The sequence below is a fragment of the Aspergillus flavus genome, chromosome 6, assembly GCF_009017415.1.
Source record: "Aspergillus flavus chromosome 6, complete sequence".
In the NCBI taxonomy this organism is placed as follows: domain Eukaryota; kingdom Fungi; phylum Ascomycota; class Eurotiomycetes; order Eurotiales; family Aspergillaceae; genus Aspergillus; species Aspergillus flavus.
In genome coordinates this window covers 2,015,892-2,037,587 of record NC_092410.1, presented here as the reverse complement: position 1 = coordinate 2,037,587, position 21,696 = coordinate 2,015,892, and the positions used below count along the sequence as shown (strand labels likewise).

Below are 21,696 nucleotides of genomic sequence, written 5' to 3'. Positions count from 1 at the left end.
GAGACACTAATTCCCGATGATCAATCATCCAGGGTCGTAGTAGGCCGAGCCCGGTTCAACACTAATCACATCTGATTGCCTTTTGATTGTATGCCATGTAAAATAAAAACATTTTTGGTTTAGGCCAGAGCAATGCACTCGATCTCTACAGGCACGCCCTTGGGGAGCTGGGCAACAGCGACACAGCTACGAGCGGGCTTATGAGTGAAAAACTTCTCATATGTGGCGTTCATCTCAGCGAAGTTCGCCATATCAGTAAGAAAAACCTGTCGAGTATCTCGGTCAGCCGCAGCCTGCTTGTAATTTTAAAGCCAGAGAGCCAAGAGGGGTAAGACGGTAGTTGACTAAAGGAGGAGGGAAGATAGGGTGGAAGGAGAGGGGGGGGGAGGCAGAAAAGGACGAAAGGAAAGCTATACATACATTGACCTTGACGATCTTGTCAACGCTGGAGCCAGCAGCATCGATAATAGCCTTGATATTATTGCAGCAAGCCTGGGTCAGGTCGCCAATGTTTCCGGTGACAAGATTTCCAGAGGCGTCAGCGGGGATCTGACCGGAGACGAAGATCTGGCCATTGGCACGGACGGCTTGGGACTGTAGGAGAATTCAAACGTCAACAACATTGAACGCCTTCTTTGCGGGGTGGTTATGGAAGGGAAGGACTATATATAGACGATTCGTTGATCGGTTGGTGAACTTACGTAGGGGCCAGCAGCTGCGACGAGTCAATTTGTTAGCTTAAATCTTGTACGGTTTGTCAGGGTGATGGCAATTGAATAGCGACAGAATGACTCACGAGGACAAGCACCGGCGGCGGAGATAGGGGTCATGCCAGACATAGTGACGATTTGGATGGGGAGTTGAGGTCGGAGGATACGATAGAAAGAAGAGGTTGGTGATGAGAGAAGCTGAGAGTGGGCAATTCGAGTGGAAAGAACACGAGAGCTGATCCGCAACATGTATGGAGAGGAGGTGGGGGGTCTGCAACCTATTTATTTGGATATACTGGAAGTATTCCGCGGGAAAGAGTGTCCTTGGGTGATTGATAGTCGGAGAGTTGGGGTTGTCTTCATTCGACCCCTCCCGACATCGGTGGGGCTTTTGGTCTTGTTCCCGGAGGGCGTTTGGTTTCTTTTCCTTTTCTTTTCTTGGAAGGTACCAGGATACGTACAGTGTCTTCTCATTGGGATAGATTTTATATTCTCTAGGCGTGTATAAATCAATGGGCATCGCTAGTTAAACTATATCTAGGTATACATAGGTATGGACATGAGGACTTATATATCTAAATCTATATCTATTTATATGTATATACCTATTATGCGGCACTCCATTGTCTTGATCAAAAAAAGAAATTTAACTTCTCGAGTTATAGGTTATCTCTCTCGGATGATGCCACCTCCTGCAAGGATAGTTTATGATAAACCTACCAAGAGAGGGGATGAGGCTGGAGGGGAAGATGGAATACCGCCTTGCTAGATAGATAAAGCATGCAAGTCTTGACGTCGACAAGTTCTTGGCAATGATCGACAATGCAAACCAGATGATCTCCACTATGATTTAACTGTCCATATAAAGTACGGAGTACGGAGTACTTGAAAGTATGTATATACGAACAGAGATAGTTAAATTTCATTCTAGCACCGCACATGGCCCACCGAGATAAACGGAACAATTCCCAGACCAAAAATGGCAGACATGTCCAAAATAGTACAAGTCCATCTCCGGATATGCCCTGGATTTCACTGGTCCATACCTTTACTAAAACCATCTTTGTGACCTCCTCTATATCCTTGCTGGCTTTGATTTTGTACCAGACCCTCTATGGCCACCATATTTACCCCACCAAGCATCTTCCCTCCTTCAACGAGGTCACCAGCATAGGAATTGCGGACCATAATTGTTCTCTGCCCACAGCGCGCTATGATATCAGTACCGGCAGAGCCGCATGCTACCCTTCATCAGGAGGTATATGGATGGCTGAGCTAAGCGCCCTAGAACTTCAATATCTGAATATTGACCGCTTCAACTCATCCGAGAGATCCTGGGATCGCGACGAAGAGAATCTCTTTTGTGAGCAACTTCGTCCATTCGGGGGTTCCTGGTATCCCTCACATCTCTCAGATGGGCTATGGATCGATGGAAGGTGTAGTGAGCTACACAAGCTGGAGCCAGCATTCTCAGTTTTCCGTCGCATTGGTTACCCGGAGGGAGAAGGTGTATGGGTTTTGGATAGAGAACTCCCAACCAGTGACACAGCAGTGCGGAATGCCTTGTCAATGGAGGAACGGTGCATTGTTCTAGAAAGACTCGGTGCCATTTTCTGCAGAGATATCAAGTGTTGTTCGGCTTTAACTGATCTTTCCAGAGAACCACCCGAGCTGGTAGAAGAGGGGATGAGATCGAGAAACTACCAGACAGCAAAGCATGTATCTTAGCTTTACCCCTAGATTTGAGTCGTCCATACATATTATCCAGGGCTTAGAATTGACTTGTTACTTCCGTGGAAAGCACTGTTCAACACTGGGAACTGATAATCACATGTTGAGCTGGCCAATGAGGTATCGCATTTCAAACGAGGATTATTATATAAAAGGTAAAGACATTCCACTGGGATATACACTAAAGATATGTATGCACACAAGGCCGGTGAGGTGGTAAATATGTCCTCGTATTCATGGTGTCGTCATCATATTCATCATAGCTAGAACATGAAACACATAAGGGAACGCTGGCAACAGTTACAAGACACGATTCATGAATGTCAATGTTTATTGACAAGAGATCCCAATTGCTGTAAGAAAGAAGAAGTCTGCTCCGGGGAGAAGCCGAAGAATACAGGGCCGTTGAATACGATACTGGCCGAGGAGTTGGTTGGTGGAGGATGAACGGGTGGTTGTTCTCCGGAATCCTGCTGAGCATTTTCAATGGTTCCGTTCATCTTCCCATGATCGCGAATGGTCTGTGTCTCCGTCACTACATTGACAGCTGGAGCCGCACCATGGCCGAAAGGGCAACGACCAGATTTGGGTGCCGTAGTAGGCGCCTGTTGTGTAGCGTCACGGGGCGGGATTGAAGAGAACCCAATGGTTTTTTCCTCAGGCGGCTTCTCAGACTTCTCAGGTAAGGCCGCCGCCGGCGGAGGCGATGCTGAAGGAGGCAAGGGCATCGGGACAGGGATTCCCCAAGGCCTGCTTGGAGATTCACCAACGCGGACCTCACGTAGCGGACGGTCAAAGCGGCCCTCCCTACCATCGTCGTCCACTGTCTCGGCCTCTTTGGTAGAGGGCTGTAGCTCCGGGTTCATGCCAACCTCTTCCGCCCACTTTTCCACTCGTTCGGCAGAGGAACTGGATGTCGGCGCGCCGCTATTACCACGGTTCGGGAGGAACGCTTGATGTTTGACTGATAACCCTCGAATCATATTAATGAGACTACCATATTTTGCATCTAGATGCCGCATGCTATGAGAATCCTTTTGATAACGTTGGACACAAATAGCATGGCTTCGGGGTATTTCGTGTTTGTGTCTTTCAACATAGTCGGCAATTTCTTCCGGGCTATGTTGGTCTAGGTATCTAATGGGGCACCGGGCAACAGGACATTGGGTAGTCGATGTCCTCACCGAAGGAGTCTGACTAGAATGTCTATCATTTCGTTCAGCCTTTATGGGGTCTAAACTTTCGTGTCCACACGAGTCACCATTCTGGATCTTGAAAGGATTCTCAATCCCATTAGCCATCCCATTCTGAGATGGCATAATCTTGGATTTTGCGAATGGGCAGTGCAGATTCCCCTGAGTGCCCTTGGTGGTGAAGTCTTTTTCTAAAGAGCCAGGAGCTCCGGCCCTAGTGGCAACAAGACATGGGTTGAGGTCGGGGACACTCTGCGAATTCAGGACAGATTTGTAACACACCACCCCGTCCGCTATTGGTTTCAGAGTCTGGTCGCCTACATTCCCAGACTCTGCTAGTGCTCTTACTACATCCGGAGGACTGAAAGACACGGATTCTTGGTTCTCGGATTCGGAGGAGTGACCGCGGATCTTCTCTGAGACAATCTTGGCATGAGTGTCAAGACCGCCGGGAAGTCGACCTGCGAGCTTCATATACTAAGTGACCGTTAGTACAAGGATACGCTTCAAGTACAGCATGACCAAGGTAAGTGGAGAAGACGAAGTTTGAGATGCCTCATCAGATAATACATGATATATCCGTCACCGCCGCAAATGCGACTCCTGATCTAGAGCTAATCGATTTTTCTCATCATTTGAGGCAAAGGGGACAGAAGGTTTTGAGTGGGGTTGAGAAGGGTAGAGTGCCTACCTCGTCATAAGCATATTCCAGCCTTTGTTGCAAGATTCTCTCCTTGCAGATATATTGCTGAGTGGTTAGCAGAAGAGCTTCGAAAGCTTTGGCCAGGGTTTGAAGTTGTGAGTCCTGCTGCTGAGAGGCAGCGACAGGTGCAGGAGACATAGTGCTTTTGAGCAATGGTGATTACATCTGATAGATTAAGCTTAAGGAGCACTTCTGCAATGAGCAGAAGTGCAGCTTGAAAGACATGAGGTAAGATGGCAGGAGAAGAAAGAAAGCGGGAAGATCACTGCCGAAGAACATATGAAGAATTGCTAAGCGAGGTGGCCCGTGCTTCTGGTCACGTGTTATGTGATTACTAACATAGAGGTGATGGCAGCCTGTGCTAAATTGCTATAGCGTGCCATTAGTGCTATTCATATGAAGATAGATTACGGCTATAGGGGACCAAGTGACTATGGATATTGCAGGAGTAGCATGGTATAGTACGTGCAGATTTGATGTATAAAAAGAAGAAGTAGCAGTAGCAATACGTTGAAACTAGTCCCAGCATTCTACGCCCTTTTTCCCCTATTTTACATTTAGTCTAAGCCGTTCTCAACAAGTAGCCGGGCTAGCTCAATCGGTAGAGCGTGAGACTCTTAGTCATCACGGTATCTCAAGGTTGCGGGTTCGACCCCCGCGTTCGGCTTTTCCTTTTGCCTCCTGATAGGGTCGAACGGTTCTATGGGCCTCTTTTTTTTTTTTTTTTTTTTTTTTTTTTTTTTTTTTTTTATTTTCTTCTTTCGCTCTTCCCCAATTACTCTTTAATAAATATTTGAAGTCGAACTTTAGCAACTGACAATATCACATTGTACACAGCATACCATAACAAAGAGCTTCTGTAATGGTCGAACGAGACAATCTAGGATGTTAGAGAAGCGTCGATCCAACTTGGTTCACGGCTCATCGGACCCCGTTGGGGTATTTTCTGGGTTGCATGCGCAGTATTGATTTCGTCACCAGAACCAAGGGGGCCGTAGCCTAGACAAAGTCAGGCAGGAATATGGACATCCGTGCGGCGTGGTCAGCGGCATGCATTGGCAGTGATGGCTACCTTGGTGCTGCAGGTGGCTGCAGGTGTTGAGCTGCATTGTGGGGGAGGCGAGTGGTATTCCTCTATTTCTCAGTTATGATTAGTCGGTATACCTGTGGATGTGTAACAGTCAGGGCACCGTCATGCAGGCTGAGTGAGTTTCAGCGTGGAAACAATTGGCATTGACTTCCGTCCGCTACATACGAAACTGGCTGGGGGCTTTCAGGAAGAAGGAAATGATTGGGTGTACTCTACAGATATATATCTCGATCTTAACAATTACATACAGGCAGTCTGTTGTCGGGTCACTTTGAGTATTTTGAGTACTATTTGTGGGTTCACCGATATCAGCTATTTCCGGGGGCATGGAGGGTTGGGTGAGGAACTACAATAGTAAGTATTTAGTTAATCCAGGAACCAAGCGCGAAAACGACGCGGAAAATCCGAGGGTTGCATGATGATCTGAGCCTAGTATTAGTGGATATGGGACTGTCACACACGAGACATAAATAAAGACAGCCATATGAGTGAGGTGCATTGGGGGAGTAAGACAATAATGTGGCAAATCTCTTGACCTTGCGCAAGTCTTCTCGCAGTAGCAGACGACGATGTAGTTTACGATGTAGTTTGTAAGTAATTGCTATAAGCATGTACGATTCTATGCTTGATCCGAAGATGTCATTGGAAGAACAGCAATGAATCCACATAGGAAGAGATACTGATTAGTATTGAGATCAATAGTCGTAATAAATAGTACTATTATCGCCTTGACTCACAACGGATCGGAGTACCTGGAGTATGGTGGGCAGACTGGACATTCGGTCTAATTTCCAGTAAAGTATATTGGTGATTATGGAGTGCAGGGAAACCAGAAAGGGAATGATGGTCCAATCATTCCTAACCCGGGGATCCATCGTGGCTTGTTGATCCAATCCACTGCTTGATAACCCTGACCGCATGTGTGGGTTGTTGTCGTGTAATCCGCCGATATGTATAACAAGACGAGTGTTATATCCACGCAGACTTGAACCGTCCATGGTAGATCTTGCAAGTCTTGGTTTCATTCAACGAAACTGTTAGGCTAGGCAATACTACTACTTACTATCCTCCGTTCTACTGCCTGTAAGGAAGTGCCACTAAGAGAAGGGGGAAAGGAGAGAGAGTGGAGGGGGGGGGGGCAAGACGGAAAAAAGAAGGCAGGCAACGCAAGAAACTTGCATCATGGCTCATTAGGGAGGGGCTGAGATACTAGTAGTCTGTACATATATCATGGGTCAGTATGAGACCATTAGCCCTGACAAATGGAAGTAGATGGGATAACAACATGGTAAACTAGGAAAAATTAGTAGATTAGCAGTAGCAATACTGCAAACATGTCAACATCAATTGCAGTGACTGATTGATGGATTCTAGACCCTTAGCAACGAAACAAGTCATCGAGAGGGGTACATACATACATTTTTCTTTGGTTTCCACTGCGTATTTGCGGTATTATCGCAAACCAGTACAGAAAGACGCAAGATACGGCTTGAATCTTGACGATTTGGACCCCTCAGCCTGGTAGCGACAAATGGACTAACAGAGATCTATGGATTGACTTTCCGTTTGAAATGAAATCATAAGATCATAGTACAACACATCTTCAATACAAATTCAGCAATGCGCGGTTAAGTGAGTTGAGAGGGTTAAAGCACTTTCCGCTGGAATACTGTAAAAATACATCGGCGTTCACAATTCATACACCACCACAAAGATCTTCGAGGGGTCAATTTTTTCTTTTTCTTTTCTTTTTTTTTTTTCCCCTCCCTTTTTCCCGCTCGTGCTTATCACTTCGAATTGAACTATTTTACTTTTCAAGCACCCTTACCCTCCTGTTTTCTATTCCTCCTTTTTCTTTCTTTCTCTCTTCTTTTTCCTTTCTTTCTTTTTCTTCTCATCATGTCCCAACCAACTCCTAACTCTCACCAACAGCCTGATGCCGCCGCCGCCCAAGTCGCCGGACAGTCCCCCTCCTCTTCCACCCCCACCGCCGAACTCGCCAGTCTTAAAATAAGCCTGCGCGCCGCTCTCCGCCAGTTCCCCGACTTCCCGTCCCCTGGAATCTTGTTCGAAGACATTCTACCTATCTTTGCCAATCCTACCTTGCATGAAGCCCTTCTTCGCAGCCTAGAGTTGCACATCCTTCAGAACCACGGCGACCAGAAGCCTGATGTTATTGTTGGTCTCGAGGCCCGCGGCTTCCTTATCGGCCCCAGCCTCGCTTTGAGACTTGGCGCGAGCTTTGTCCCTGTGCGCAAGCAGGGTAAACTGCCCGGACCATGTGCAACCCAGGCCTACGAGAAGGAATACGGCCAGGACTTCTTCCAGATGCAGGCTGATTCGATTAAGCCTGGCCAGAAGGTGATTGTGGTGGACGATATTATTGCAACTGGTGTGTATATTCTTCAGTTTATATCTAGACAGTCTCCTTTTCCAGGAATAAGCAATACTGACTATATCCCAACAGGCGGTTCGGCCTGGGCGGCGGGTGAACTTATCAAGAAGATGGGTGGCGAGCTCATGAGCTTCCTTTTTATTCTCGAACTTGAGTTTCTTAAGGGACGGGAAAAGCTTCCTGCTCCGGTTTATACTCTCCTCTCCGGCCAGGAAGAAAAGCATTAACTGCCGACCAACGACACTTGCTTTCTATTTACCTGATCATTATCATTGTGCTGCCCGTAGACGGGTTTCATTGTAACAAAGAAAACAGAAAAAGTACGCATGTTTTCGCTTCCCCGCAACCAGGCGCTCGGGTTTGAATCTCGACTGGTCGGTACATGCCAGCGATGATTATAAAATGGGCTACATCTCATCGGAAGGGCTGTAAGTCTCAAGGAAATTAGAAGCACGATGCGTGCCCTGCCGCGGTTTTCGTTTTCGTTGGAGTTCACCTTCGCTCATCGGATGGAATACCGGGATCGATGAAGTCGGAACAATGACATACATCATGCACTTGTTTTCTAGGGCATGCAGGGAAACGGAAATGCGTATCCACTTTCATATCACACTTTGCTGCTGGAGCATACTATAGACTCTGCATATGGATAGCGATAATATGGCAACTTCTTATTACATCGCATATGGTTATTGAAATAACTTGAACCATTGTAATCGTTCAATCATCAAGTCTTGTCTAGTTGCAAACATCACGCGCGGCGTTATCTATGAAGGCAAAAAAAACCAATGACATCCTAGTTCAAAGGGATTGACTTTCTCATCACCTTATCAGCCCACTTCTTAGGGAAGCCCAAAGACTCCGCCTCGCGGATCGCACGGTTCATCCGCGGAATATACTCGTCTCTCGGGGGGCCTACCCTCACCCTCTCCTCATCCACATAGACTAAGGTCTCGATAACCCCGCCTTCCCTCCGTTTCCTCTGTTCCTCATCCAACCACACCGTCACCGTAGCAGGGACATACCACTTATTATAGTCCCCATGGCCTTGCTCCGTCGGTCGGATATGCGCAGGAACCTTGTGCGTAGCCCGCGATGGCAGCGCCGACCGGTCAATACCCTCGTAGCCATCAAGCAACCTCTCATCCTCGATATCCATCTCATACAATATCCCATAAACCGTATCCTCGTCCCCAGAAACAGGTACATCTTCGCCCTCATCTGCTTCCCGGCCAACACGTAACTCAGCGGGCGGTACCACATTCGCATAGCCAGCCTGGCAGATCAACCAGCGCCAATGATCTAGGCGAGCGATGGCGACCGGCTTAGATGAGAGATCAGGGTCGCATGTGCAGCGGAGACGCATCTGTGTGAAGGAGAGATTGGATCCATAGGCGAAGTAAAGCGGGCGCGGTTTGGTCTGTTGCGGGGTTGTTATACCACTGTCCGAGGGGGAGGGGTCGGTAGTGATTGTGATTTTTGTGTGAGCTGTCGGGTCAAGTTTGATATCTTGTTGGTTTAATGTAGGGGGTTTAACGATAGTTGTGTCCTGAATATGCATCTTGAATGCTCGTTGCGTATGTTATGTAGCGCTTGAAAGATGGATTATAAGGTCTGCTATGCTTGGACGACTAGGTGTAGAGAGCCCCCAAAATGATCGAAGGGGGAAAATACAGTCAGGGAGTCAAAGAGAATGAATGTCAAGTAGTAGAAAGGACGGTTGGTGCAAAGGAAAATCAAGCATGTATTTAAATATGCGGAGGACCCATCCGATCGATGGCAAGTGGAGATAGATTTATCTTGTCTTCGGTTCCTCGGTGTGATTTCCGTGGAAAGTTTGGGACTTTCGCCATCTGAACCAGATTTCGGGTCCTGGCTGGGTAGTAGATATAGAACTCCCACCTATATGGGAGGAGACTGCACGCAGGGAAACAGAGGATATTACGAAAGCCCAGATTCTGCATGCTGTCTTCCCTCTTTTTTTTCTTTTCTTTTCTCTTATTTTTTTTTTACGTGATTTGAAAACCAATGTTGGCCTTCAAAAATTTGGTCCCAGTTTTCATACAGTAAAGGACGAACAACTCCTAAGTTCTAACTCCAGGCCGCCCGGCAGAACCAAAAAGTGTTACTCAGGGACTGCACCAATCAACATGCTGTGGCGCAAGGAATGGCGACGAATCAAGGCCAGCCGTAGTTTTGTACCTGGTGAAGAGTAGCCAGTCTTACGTTTTCTCACCGTATGGTATGAAGGCTCTAGTGTTCTAGTAGCTATACAAAAATATGCGTCTATCTAGATGATATATAGGTTACTAACTGGTATGCCCTGCGATCGCACAGTATACCGTCGCTTGATGCCGACGCCCGTGGCTTGGCGGAGTAGTTCATATGTTTCCGCTCCGCCACCGACCATGACCAGGCTGATTAGATGACGACGAGGCACCCCTCCGGCGGTCATTTGAGTTTCGTCAAGGTATGGCCGAACAAGATATGGCTCCGCGCGGACGGCAGCTAGGCTCGAGAAAGGATTAACTTGTGGCTCTAAATTCTCGTCTATTGGCTCCTCCTCGTAGGAGACAACAATAACGAGCCTTAGCGCATGTCGTGAGGGTGGATATGCAGCGATACTCCTCAGCTTTTGCGAGAAACTGCACCCGCCTCGCTTGATGACAAGCACTTGGTGAGTTTGTGCGATGTCACGTAGGATCCGATGGTCACAGAGCTCATCGGCGAAGTAGATCGTAGACCATGGGAGTCGACTTTTGGGGACATCCCCCGTGACAGAAAATGTAGAGGAGTCCTCTACATCAGGCATGGGCGCAGAGCCTAAACCAGAAGCCATAGCAGCGGGTAACGTTAATCGTAGAAATGGCTTTTTCTCCGCAGCCGGCCAGGCAGATTGGGGTTGAGACTCGTCCCAGAGTAACCAGGACACATGATTCACAAAGGACGATAAAGCACTCTTTACGCTCGACGCCGACGGATCTACGGCTCCAAGTTTGTCGTCAGCGGAGGACTCGCCGATGATATGCTTTGGGCTATGCTCAGCAGTCGATCCCTGTGGATCACCTGAATGATTCCTTCGGCGGAGGTTCTCTGGGATAACGTCAATGACGATGTCGATCATTGCGGAGTCGCGCACGCGAGTGAAATTCGGATCAGTGGGATCCAGGACATCGAATGTGATCTCCCGTGAGATATATACCTTCTCGTCTTTTCCAAGCGGTACATTGTTAATCACTTGTATTCGAAACTCTGCATTTTTCGTGCCAGCCTCATTCTGTGGGGAAACATCTTGAACCATGCTCAACCGGAGCCCTCCGATGGCCTTGATGAGAATGCCATCTTGGACTCGTTCCAAGGAGCCGGACCCCAAGAACATGCCGGGAAGAGACGGGAACGAAATGTCAAGTGTGGGGCGAACTGTCATTGGTGAGCTCGTTGCATTGAAAGGCACTAACTCAGCTGGCAAAGTCCAAGGGAAGAATGTGTAATTCGTCGGTGAAGACAAATCAGCCATTGTCACGCTTGGGCGGCCCTTCGCATAGTCTAGAATAGGTCCCTCCGGTGGCCCTCGGCTGGGCATCAAATGTAGCCGAGCCAAATTTGCAGCATGAAAAATGTCAGGACGTGCAGCGGTTGATGATAGCCCGAAAAGAGGAGGCAACGGCGCTATTGGACAAACAGCACTATTGATCTGCTTGCTGACTGACAGTTGTGTCTTTCGGGGATGCTGGGCAGTTGTTGTACTCTTGGGTATGATGAGTGGATGGCCTTCTGTGGAAAACACAAACGGCTGGTCGATGTTGTTTAGAGGATGCGAAGGGTCAAAGAGCAAATACAGATATTTAGACGTCTCGCCTAAAAAGAAGCTCTCCATTCTGTCATTGAGCTCACCACTGCGGACGTCTTGAAGGCCAGCCCAGCCGCATTTAGTCCAGCACCGTCTTTTAAGATCGCGTAGTACCATCTCGCCAACATGTAAGTACCAAGGGTCCTTGGTGGCTTGATAGAGATAAAACGTTGATTCAGCAAATTCGGGCCGGCCACTGTACCATGCCAGACCCCCCTCTATGTCCCCCGTAACGACATTCCATCTTTCAGGGAGGCCTGAAAACCGGGTCCAAACAGCCGTTGTCAGAAGATGAATCCCTACGGCCTCATCTATCTCTCCTGCCAAGCTTAGGAGACCTGGGTAAAAGGCGCTCAGGCTATCGATCCAAAACGCCCGCGTGGCGCCAGTGAAAACATCTCCTTGGATTAAATGTGGGTGCTGATAGCCTTCTCCACGATACAAATGACGCTTTACTGAAGCGTGTGATTCTTGCCAGGCTTGCAAAAAGGCTTCTGCAGAATTCTCGTACTCGCTTAGTGGTGGAAAGTCATTGTCGAAGGCATGCCACGAACTATTGAGATCGCGCGGGAACCGTTCCCCTGATGACAGCAGGATATACGATTTGAAAGCATATTCAAAGAAGCTGTCAATTCCTGCACCGATCTGAGGTTCATGATATTTTAGCCCCGTATCATAAACTTGACGTTCCGAAAAACTTACCCCTGTGTAAGGATGAACCCATTTACCCGATTCTGCATCGATGCCTGCCCCGACTAACCCAATATCACTTCTTCTTGCCCAAACCGCCCAAAAGGCTCTTTTACCCAACTCCTCATACCGGCCATCTCCGGTAAGCCGGCTCAAGACAGTAAACTCCAAGACTAAGCTGCCAGCGCCCGCGCTGCATGTCTCCGTCGTTTCTACCAATGGAATGCGACGAGACTTACAATTCTCGTGATCTTTAGTATTGTCGCACGAGAAGGCGGCATTTAGCGGCGAGTTTGCATAGAATGGGTGCCGTCGGACTCCATATCGCAGATTGACACGGGGATAAGGAAGACCGGTCTCAGTATAGAAGGCAGGCAACAGACGATTCGCCAGATCAACAGCAAGTCGCAAAAATTGGCCATTGTAAACGAATCCATTCTCCCATTTGATTCCCTGTGTATTTAGGGGGAATGAAGTCTTATCCCAAGCTTTGGCGAATGCGACCTCGGCTTCAGGAGGGCTGTATATCGTAATGGGAAGATCGCCCACAGAAAACAAATGAGCGCTAAGTAGTCCGCCTGTAATGCTCCGATGTCAGATTTAAGTTAGTTCTTGGAGAATGGAACTCTGTACCTAGTCCCCGAATGACCGTCTCGAAGACTTGAACTTTACTGTCTATGTCAAACCCGCGGCTTCTTTCGCCCTGGCCAGCAGGGCCATCTGAGCCATCACCGTACAGCTTCACAAAGTCCCTCACACCATCCTGGAAATGTGCCCAAGCTCTTGCACCATCGTCTGGGCTAGATGACAGTATCGCTAGTGAAGATAGGCTGTCGATCAAGGTCAATGAGTAATTCCCCAGAACGTCGTTCAATCCTGCATTCGCAAGGGTATCTCGGTCGCGAACTAGCGGACGGCAGGATAGAGGGCGTAGCTCGTCTTCGGGAAAGGCATGCGTAATGTAGTTGTCGAAACCGTGGTAGAACATATGCTCAGTGTCCTTTCTAGAATGCGAATCCATGTCAATTATACAACAACAACATCAATAATGATAAGCGCTTACCTGAGTTCATTAAGCTGATCTGTCCTCATACCCCAAGCCATGGTAAGCCACAGCGAGAGCAACATGATCCAATTCATCACCCATTCTGCACGGAGGAAGGGCATCTGTAAGTACCAACATCCCGACCGCATTACGGCAGCAATAAAACTGCCTCAGATGGCATGGGAGCGCAATTATAAGCCGTTGCAGGCGAGGTTTTACTGGCGGAGAAATTAATCCTTTTGGGAGCTTCCTGAGGTATAATGGTTGCTTAAGTGATGATGGTAGGGAACGTGCACGTGAGAAATCCAGCTCGCCAGTTCCGAACTGCCAGATATGCTAATAGTCCGATCTACGTCTGCTACAGCCTAGGTGCAATTTTCTGTCAGATATTAACCATTCTTCAATACGGAGCACTAAATATTTTACATCCATTCGCAGTTTTTAATATGAACAGTGAAATAAATACAAAAATAGAAATAAGGGGCGCCCAACGCTATCAATAAGATACGAGAATAAGATGAACATGGTGACTATAGACTGATCAGCACTGCTACGTATAATTTGGTAGCTTTATTGCCCCGATAACTCCCGCTCGAGACAAATATTGTAACACACAATAACCCCCCTGGTATATCCCAACAAAGTAATAGCTGATATGCAAGTGGTGGTGATGTGGAGGGAAAAGAAATTGTTTTTTAAACACGAAAGGGAGAACGAAATCAGATCAGGTGGCGACTAGCTCCACAGAAAGACCATCATGGATGTCCTGGCCATCCTGCAGAAGGGCCTTGGGTAAGTGATCGGGGTTGTGCTTCAATCACATAGTCGATGCCATTATCAGAAGTGTAGCTGGGAGGCCGTGGTAATGGGACCTTGCTACCCAAACCTTGGGCCTCGTTTGCGTGTTGTGGTAAAGATGAGGTGTTGATGTCTACGCGGTGCCAATAGAGCAAGTTTGGATTAATTCTCTGGGATGCATGAATTAGCCAAATAGATTCGTGGGAGGACAGTCGAAGAGCATCCTAATATATCACTTACCACGCTACCTCTCCAGAGGCCATATGCTGGAGGCAGGGGCGTAACCTTCTCCCGACTGGCACCATTGTTTTCAGTTAAAATCTCCTCGTCCCCAGCTAGAATGACATGAATGGGACGCTCTGGCTGAGCGTAGCCAGTTGGCCCTGCACTGCTTGGTATCCGATTCATAGCTACAGCAGATCTGGAACCTCGGAAGACCACCATCAAAAATCGGATGAGGGAGTGACAAAAGACTATGACAAGGATCAGAATCATAAATATCAAAAGTATATGAAGTTCGTGGCCTAGGTGCGATTTGGAGACAGTGAAGGCAAAATCTGTATCATTCGGTAAGCATATCTTTAGCCCCAAAGGTTAGGTCAGACTCAAACCTACATAGAGAAAGGGCTAGTATTAGGAATATAGCAGATATGGTAAGTGTGACAAGCCGTCGCCTCACATTCTTTTCTTTTAATCTCGTGGTAAACGATCGTAAGCGACGATTGGAGCTACCGACGGCTCTTTGCGCATAAACATTAACCTGAGTTCCCTGTTCCGACCTAATGTACGACTGGTTCCTATCGACAAAATCGGTCTGCTCTGGTCTAGGTCGCGTGTTGATTCTGTGATAAGTTTCTCTTGGTGCATACGATGATTGCGGTAAGTTTACGGCGGATTGATGCGATGAAGTAGGCCGTGAAGATATGCCATACACCTGGTGCTCCGCGCTATTAATAGGAGTTCGTTGTCCATGAGTTAAATATTCGCCGCTTCTCATTGACCCGGACGGCACACGACTACCCTGGGAGCCTGGGGAGCCTCTAACATAGTTGATTCCACTGTAGCCGAAGTCTGAAGACGAACCCAGTAACGCTCGAGAGGTCGATCGATATGAAGTTGACGATTCTGTTCGAGGTAACAGGACTGATCCCATGTTGAATAACTTGTCACTGGAATAACATCTGCGCTGATGGCAATACAAAGCAATGGCCTGCAAACTTCAGCCGTCCGACAGTTTTGATATCAGCACTGTCAGATCATCCTATAATGAGCGCTGCTGTCCTTTTTTTGGCATGAGCTAGAAGCTAATTCCGCATTCGGGAAATGGCACACAAAATAATGGAGGCGAAAACGGTCATATATGCGGCAACAAATTCCTCAAAAAGACCAGGCCCACAACGTATGCAAGAGCGGGTGAAGTGCTGCTGTGAGCGTTTGGCTGCGCTAATAATAAGAGCCTTTGCCACTAGATGTTCATAATGAGAGCTTAAGGAGACGCCGTGGAGGTAGACGGGAATCGCATCGGTAATCCCGTTAGAGACAGTATAGAGCGAAGTTTAGATTATATCAAAGGGAAAAATAAAAAAGAAAACAACAGAACAATATTCAAGAGCTGTTGAATGGCTTGAGTAAGTAATGAAGAAAAAAACAAACGAAAGGTCAGGGGCAGCACCAGGCTACCAAGAGTAGATCTGATATGGGCTGAGAAATGAGAATGAATTACAACAAGATAGATAGAGGGGGAATGACAGTGACGGTAATAGTAATGGTATGTATTAAAGACTCAAGCCAGAGAAAACAAAAAAAGAAAGAAACCGGAGAAGGAGGGAGGGAGAAGGAAGGAAGCACAGAGCCCCAAAGGCCTGTGGTATTGGATCTCAGACTGAGAGGGAGGCAGGACGGAGTAAGCGACGAGATAAACCCAGGAGACTAGCGACCGTAACTAGAGCGAACCCCTGGACGACCCACGTTGCCCAGGCCTACTCCGTAGTAGATACCTTGACATGGGTTGATCTCGCTCATGACAATATTGTGCAAGAGAGAAAGACACTGTGAATAGTCCAGATCTAGATATCGTGAGTAAATGTATTCGTATGAAACCATCCCCTTTTCTTGATCTTGATGCCAAAATAATGTATACTCCGTAGATTTCGGGCCACAAACGATACAGGCGACGGAATGTTTCGCTTACCCCGTATGGAGCTAGACTTTCTAAAACATCTAAAGAACCATTCAGAATTGGGAAGCTTCCAATGGTCTTTGGTACCTACCTGCCTAGCTAACTAGGACTTAGTAGCCTGTTACCTCACTTCAGAACGAATTTAAAACCTAGGTATTAGGCCACAGTCGCTCATCATAATAACGAGACACACTCTCAGGGCACGTTAGACAAACTAAACAAAGGATTTCAATATATTTACTATGAAATAATAAATTCGATGCCTTAGTGGGCTGCCGCCCTTTCGACATTTATACTTGTCAATTGTTACGCTCCATGGCACGATTAACGGAACGAAATCTGGTACACGGCCACTACTCCAGTCCTTCAAACCATGCTCATTACTAGATCTCTGAATGGTTTTTGAGATCCTCTGCTCGACAATGCCTTCTCACATGCGGTATAAATCATATCACTCGTGTTTTCACTTGATCTTGTTGCAGCGATACACATCTTTGCGGTACCACTTTGAGTAGGCCGTCTTTAGTCGAGTTAAGCGACCTTCATGGTACCACACAAGACATTGAGTCTGACGTTGATCTTTGTCCAAAAATGCAATCGTGCCCTGAAGTACGTGCTGGACATTACGTTGATGCATAATAACCTGGAAACCGTGTATTCTCACTTGCCAAGTTCTCCAAGCATCAGGGTCCGATCAGATGAACCAGAAACAACTGTAGGGACAATTAGAACAACAACCATCTAAGACCACGGAGAGGACTTACTGATGGGTTCACCGTTCGGCGAAAATCGTACATCATTGACTGTACCCTTATGCCCGGGAAGCTTGTATAGAAGTTTTCCGCTTTTAAAATCCCAGACGACCACGCTCCTGTCACCACTTCCCGCGGCAATTCTTTCGCCCTTCGGGTCCCAGCTTGCTCGAACGAGGTTCTTCTCTAGCCCAACAGGAGCGCCGTCATACGTCTTCATGAGTCGATTCGTTGGCGCAAAAGGTCGGATATCCCATGTGCGTACAGTCGAATCATGAGAATTAGAGAGAAGAGTCTGCGAGTCTGGCGAAATTTCCAATGAGGTGATAGTGTCCATGTGCCCCGTCATGGAGTAAGTGATAGATTTTTTCCGCAGGTCCCATACGTGAATCGCGTTATCAATGCCGCCACTGTAAATCTCGTTTCCTGCTTCCGACAAGGCCACCGAAGTAATAGGCAGTTCCGTTTCCAGATATTCAATAGCGTCTTTTTGCCGAGGATCCCAGATCCCCACACAACCATCATCACTTGCACTGACTAACAATTCCTGGCCCCTTTTGCTAATATCCAGACAGTTCACTATCTCCTCGTGACCCACGTGGCGACGTATTCTTTGTCCAGTTTCCAGGTCCCAACTTGCCAGTGTCATATCGGCTGACGCGGAGAAGAGCGTTCTCGAGTCGCGAGACCACTGTAGGTCAAGCACTGCCCCTCGGTGGCCTGACAAGACACCATAATTTTCACATTGCCCATAGGTGTTCCAAAGCACTATAATTCGTGTGGAAAATTAGTCGTCATGCGATTGCTTGGCATCAACTTAAAGACGCGACGTACAAATAGACCTATCCATTGAACCGGATGCAATATGCTGCGCGGTAGGGTCGAACCGGACAGTGAAGATTTCGCCAGAATGACCTATATACTATTTAAGCACACAAAATCACCCGAGTAAAGCGATATTCGTTACCTGTTAGCTCCATAATCGGCGCCTCAAGCCCACTGGTGCGGGGAACCTGCTAGTACGGTCAATAAGAACTCCTCGATACGACTTTCTGTACGGTCATCACGAAGAAACGCATACTGCTTGCACAAGTGATCCATTCTGCGACGCGCTTTTAACCACGGCAGTGCCATTATCCAAGCCAGCATCGGACTTTTTCCGTTTCACAACGAGCTGACTAGATGACCCAAAAGCTTCCTGGGCAGGTCGTTTTTCTCCAGACATGTTACTGGTGTGATCTGGGGATTGCTGGCTCAATGACAATTTTTAGAAACTTGTAATGAGAAAAGGCTCTGGATTGTACAGAAAAAATGGCATGAAGATAGCAATTGACTGCTAGAAAACTGGTGTTAGGGGAGCCTCGTCGCGGTCGGAGTACGTTCATCTTTTCCGCTCGGCAGTATTTCTACGCAAGCGCTGAAGGTCCAGCAAGTTAACCGCGATAGACGCCGGTCCACTATGCGCTCCGTCGATCCACCGACTCGGGCGGGGAGGAATATCCATCAACAACATTTTGATAGCTGCCGGACCTTCAACTCATGCCGTTGCCATATCACGCCGGAACGCCTTATTTCAAGCTGTGTATAAGTTCTTTGGCAATCTAAGTAATAGAAGTTCTCGAAACGAGAATGTCTGCCACAAAAGCCTCGAGGATCGGTGAAGAGTAAGTTGGTTGTTGTTGATGATATTGATTGGCGATGTTATCATTAACAACATATGCTGTAGGCTATGGAAGTCAGTAAGCTGATTGTCGTCTTTAACCTGTCGAAAGTTATACCCGACTGCATGCAGCAGAACCAGCGCGGAGTCGTTTGTGACTAATATGTTATAACTTTTTTTAGAACGAGGGTTGACAAAGTCAATGCGGAGTTAGTCACATTGACTTATGGTACAATTGTTGCACAATTATGTCAGGACTATGATTCAAACTATCAGGAAGTCAACAAACAGCTGGACAAGATGGGCTACAATATTGGTATGCGACTTATCGAAGACTTCCTGGCGAAGTCAGGCGTCGGCCGATGTTCCAACTTTCGGGAAACAGCAGACATGATCGCAAAAGTACGAACTAAATCTATCATATGCCAAATATATGCCTCAAGGATATTTGACTGACCGATTCTTGAATAGGTCGGGTTCAAGATCTTCCTTAACATCTCGCCTACTGTAACGAATTGGACCAGCGATAATAACCAGTTTTCTCTTGTGTTCGACGAGAATCCGCTAGCCGATTTTGTCGAGCTGCCAGATGATGGTAGGGCGCAGGATGAGTTGTGGTTCTCTAATATCTTGTGTGGTGTCCTGCGGGGTGCTTTGGAGATGGTAAGTAGACTAGGCCGCGAATTATTCCGCATTGTTGTTCTATATGCCACCAGGGCTCACATTCTGGCGTATCCTTTTAGGTTCAAATGCAAGTCGAAGCGCATTTCGTTAGCGATGTGTTGCGGGGTGACGATACTACAGAGATGCGGGTATCTCTGGTGAGATATATTGAAGATGAAATGCCACCGGAGGAGGAGTAACAAGTACATGGAAACAAGAATGCTGTGGAGGGTTGTGGCGTACGGTGTTTGGGATTTGATGGTCTCTGATCTTTACTAAATTATAGCATCACTTGTCATTAGTAGGTATCTGCAATCTAATTGTACCAGACGTTGACTTTGATTATTACCTCTACAATGTTGGTGTGTTGGTTAGAGTATAGTACAAAGGATGGACCAACCATTAGATTTGGTAGAATAAGTGGGCATGCAATGAGCCATGATTACCCGCCTTGTGAGTCTGGCTCTTGTAATTAAAATACCAGTGGTTAGTACTGTATGGTTTATAAAGAGTGGGATACGTACATATCACATTTGACTCGCCCACACAAGAACCAGTGTGTTCAGGGGGCACTACGAACAAATTCGCTGATTCAATACTACATGATTTAGCCAAGGAGATTGCAAAACTGGACTATACACAGACAGTGCTCTAAAGAAGGATCCAACCAACCGAGCCGGAAAGGAAAGGAAAAAGAAAAAAATTGAATCGGGAGTGTTAAGCGCCAATCATCGTCTCATCTTACAGCAACAAATGCAAGAATGGCATGGTAAGGGACAGTCGGGTGTCGGTCTGCCACATCATGTTTAACAGTAAAGTTTCAAGGTTGTAACCAATTTCAGAGACATGTAAATCAGGGGGTTGACCTGTCTATTAGGACAACAAGCGTGTCACAAAACGTTAGATTGTTGAGTGAAGGCTATTGCCGTTATGAAACATGGAGATTAAGTAGGATCTCCATACGGAGTTAATAATATTCAGAACTAAATGATCGCCCTTATCGAACTTTATGTTAAGTCATCAAACTATATTGACCATTTTATATTTACGGATAAATCAACAGAAAACAAACATATGCGATATCCAGGTGCATAAAGGTCAATGAAATTCGAGTTCTCACCCCGTCTGGTTGACTGATATTACTACTACACCCCCAAGCTACATGTTCTGATTCCCTTGAAGTCTGGGGGATGGGCAGATCTGCACAGAAATTCTAGTCCGCCGGAGCGAGCCACGTGATCAGCCAAACCATATTGGTCCCTACCGTGCTGGGAAGTACGCAAGCCCGCCGACCCTGAGTCTTCTAAATCCATTCAATGTATGTATCTATCAGTATCTTCGATGTTTCGATCTCTACACGTCGAACCCAACAGTATTTCTTTCTCGTAACTTAATAATTTTTTTCTATCTTTAAACCAATGGTTCTGGGAAATGCTTTCAAGCAGTTATCGGCCTTTGATTTTTTCAAACAATTTCTTAATTGTGTTATCTCACTTCGCTGTGGAATATTGTAACCCACCACTCGTCTATAGAGCTATACTCTCGGAATTACACCACCTCAGATCGGGTCAACATATCTGCGCGTGCTCTTCAAATCAATACCAAGATACTCTTTATCTACCTTGCCTCTCATATCTCTTTTCCGGTCTCTTTCTCTCTGTCTCCCTTTCCTTTTTCTTTGTTTCGTTTCTTTTCTTTTCTTTTCTTTTTTTTTTTTTTTCCCCTCTACGCCATAATCTTGAACTCTTGTACACTTCACATCCCTGCAGATCTGCAGAGAATTTTTAACTAAAGTCATTGCTCTGATTTTCATTCCCTATACCTTTTGATTTATCCTTCGGCTTCCGTCTCTCGAGCGGTAAGTATGTAATATTCCTTTTGTGCTTCCCTCTATCACTTTATTATTTTTTTTTTGCCGCCTCCCGCCTCCGTAAGTAGAATTGCATGCTCAGAAATACGCGAGGCAATAGCATCTCCCAGCCCTCCCGCCGTGTTCCGGCATAGATAATCCGCGCCGAACAAGCGATTCACGCCCAGCCGGCAGTGATTGAACAGCCCAGCACTCCAGGCACCGCGCCTGATATCCACGTCCTCCCACCCACCAGAACACCTCAGATCCACCGCTACACCTTGTCCTGACCTTTGCCTCTCATCCCTCCCACCCCCCCTCCACCATTATTTCCTCTAATCTGACCGGATCTGTCCGTGTCTCCTCTTTCCTTTTTCTGCAGGGGGAT

The 21,696-nt window shown here is 47.0% G+C and overlaps 9 protein-coding genes and 1 non-coding gene across 10 annotated transcripts; 4 read left to right on the top strand and 6 right to left on the bottom strand.

Annotated features, from left to right (window-relative positions):
• Nucleotides 1-103: 103 nt before the first annotated feature.
• On the bottom strand, nt 104-1,439 carry F9C07_1766674 (uncharacterized protein). The gene is made up of 4 exons (XM_041286835.2): nt 797-1,439; nt 702-715; nt 421-594; nt 104-266 (listed from the first exon to the last, which is right to left on the bottom strand). Exons 1-3 carry the CDS (start codon nt 1,228-1,230, stop codon nt 539-541), a joined length of 504 nt encoding a protein of 167 aa, XP_041149128.2. The 5' UTR covers nt 1,231-1,439; the 3' UTR covers nt 104-266; nt 421-538.
• Nucleotides 1,440-1,730: 291 nt separating this feature from the next.
• On the top strand, nt 1,731-2,438 carry F9C07_8573 (uncharacterized protein; the record flags this gene model as incomplete). The annotated part of the gene is made up of 1 exon (XM_071511792.1): nt 1,731-2,438. The coding sequence occupies one exon, from the start codon at nt 1,731-1,733 to the stop codon at nt 2,436-2,438; it is 708 nt and encodes a 235-aa protein (XP_071367820.1).
• Nucleotides 2,439-2,764: 326 nt separating this feature from the next.
• Nucleotides 2,765-4,475, bottom strand: F9C07_8572 (uncharacterized protein; the record flags this gene model as incomplete). The annotated part of the gene is made up of 2 exons (XM_041293889.1): nt 2,765-4,111; nt 4,326-4,475. 2 exons carry the CDS (start codon nt 4,473-4,475, stop codon nt 2,765-2,767), a joined length of 1,497 nt encoding a protein of 498 aa, XP_041149129.1.
• A 445-nt stretch (nt 4,476-4,920) lies between these two features.
• F9C07_t218 lies at nt 4,921-5,004 on the top strand. Its single transcript has one exon. It is a non-coding gene; the product is annotated as a tRNA-Lys (tRNA).
• A 2,322-nt stretch (nt 5,005-7,326) lies between these two features.
• On the top strand, nt 7,327-8,049 carry F9C07_8571 (adenine phosphoribosyl transferase; the record flags this gene model as incomplete). The annotated part of the gene is made up of 2 exons (XM_041293884.1): nt 7,327-7,819; nt 7,895-8,049. The coding sequence occupies 2 exons, from the start codon at nt 7,327-7,329 to the stop codon at nt 8,047-8,049; spliced, it is 648 nt and encodes a 215-aa protein (XP_041149130.1).
• A 569-nt stretch (nt 8,050-8,618) lies between these two features.
• F9C07_8570 (uncharacterized protein) lies at nt 8,619-9,383 on the bottom strand (the record flags this gene model as incomplete). The annotated part of the gene is made up of 1 exon (XM_041286833.1): nt 8,619-9,383. The coding sequence occupies one exon, from the start codon at nt 9,381-9,383 to the stop codon at nt 8,619-8,621; it is 765 nt and encodes a 254-aa protein (XP_041149131.1).
• Nucleotides 9,384-9,949: 566 nt separating this feature from the next.
• Nucleotides 9,950-13,753, bottom strand: F9C07_1766615 (glycosyl hydrolase, family 47). Its single transcript, XM_041293890.2, has 4 exons — nt 13,426-13,753; nt 12,996-13,366; nt 12,375-12,940; nt 9,950-12,317 (listed from the first exon to the last, which is right to left on the bottom strand). The coding sequence occupies exons 1-4, from the start codon at nt 13,554-13,556 to the stop codon at nt 10,113-10,115; spliced, it is 3,273 nt and encodes a 1,090-aa protein (XP_041149132.1). The 5' UTR covers nt 13,557-13,753; the 3' UTR covers nt 9,950-10,112.
• Nucleotides 13,754-14,036: 283 nt separating this feature from the next.
• Nucleotides 14,037-15,635, bottom strand: F9C07_1765792 (uncharacterized protein). Its single transcript, XM_041293891.2, has 3 exons — nt 14,821-15,635; nt 14,446-14,762; nt 14,037-14,375 (listed from the first exon to the last, which is right to left on the bottom strand). The coding sequence occupies exons 1-3, from the start codon at nt 15,356-15,358 to the stop codon at nt 14,163-14,165; spliced, it is 1,068 nt and encodes a 355-aa protein (XP_041149133.1). The 5' UTR covers nt 15,359-15,635; the 3' UTR covers nt 14,037-14,162.
• Nucleotides 15,636-17,044: 1,409 nt separating this feature from the next.
• On the bottom strand, nt 17,045-18,361 carry F9C07_2235708 (U5 snRNP-specific protein-like factor; the record flags this gene model as incomplete). Its single annotated transcript, XM_041293892.1, has 5 exons — nt 17,045-17,097; nt 17,149-17,904; nt 17,971-18,051; nt 18,104-18,149; nt 18,218-18,361. 5 exons carry the CDS (start codon nt 18,359-18,361, stop codon nt 17,045-17,047), a joined length of 1,080 nt encoding a protein of 359 aa, XP_041149134.1.
• Nucleotides 18,362-18,655: 294 nt separating this feature from the next.
• On the top strand, nt 18,656-19,794 carry F9C07_8566 (transport protein particle complex subunit). Its single transcript, XM_071511791.1, has 5 exons — nt 18,656-18,800; nt 18,863-18,871; nt 18,979-19,198; nt 19,268-19,459; nt 19,540-19,794. The coding sequence occupies exons 1-5, from the start codon at nt 18,766-18,768 to the stop codon at nt 19,657-19,659; spliced, it is 576 nt and encodes a 191-aa protein (XP_071367819.1). The 5' UTR covers nt 18,656-18,765; the 3' UTR covers nt 19,660-19,794.
• Nucleotides 19,795-21,696: the final 1,902 nt, after the last annotated feature.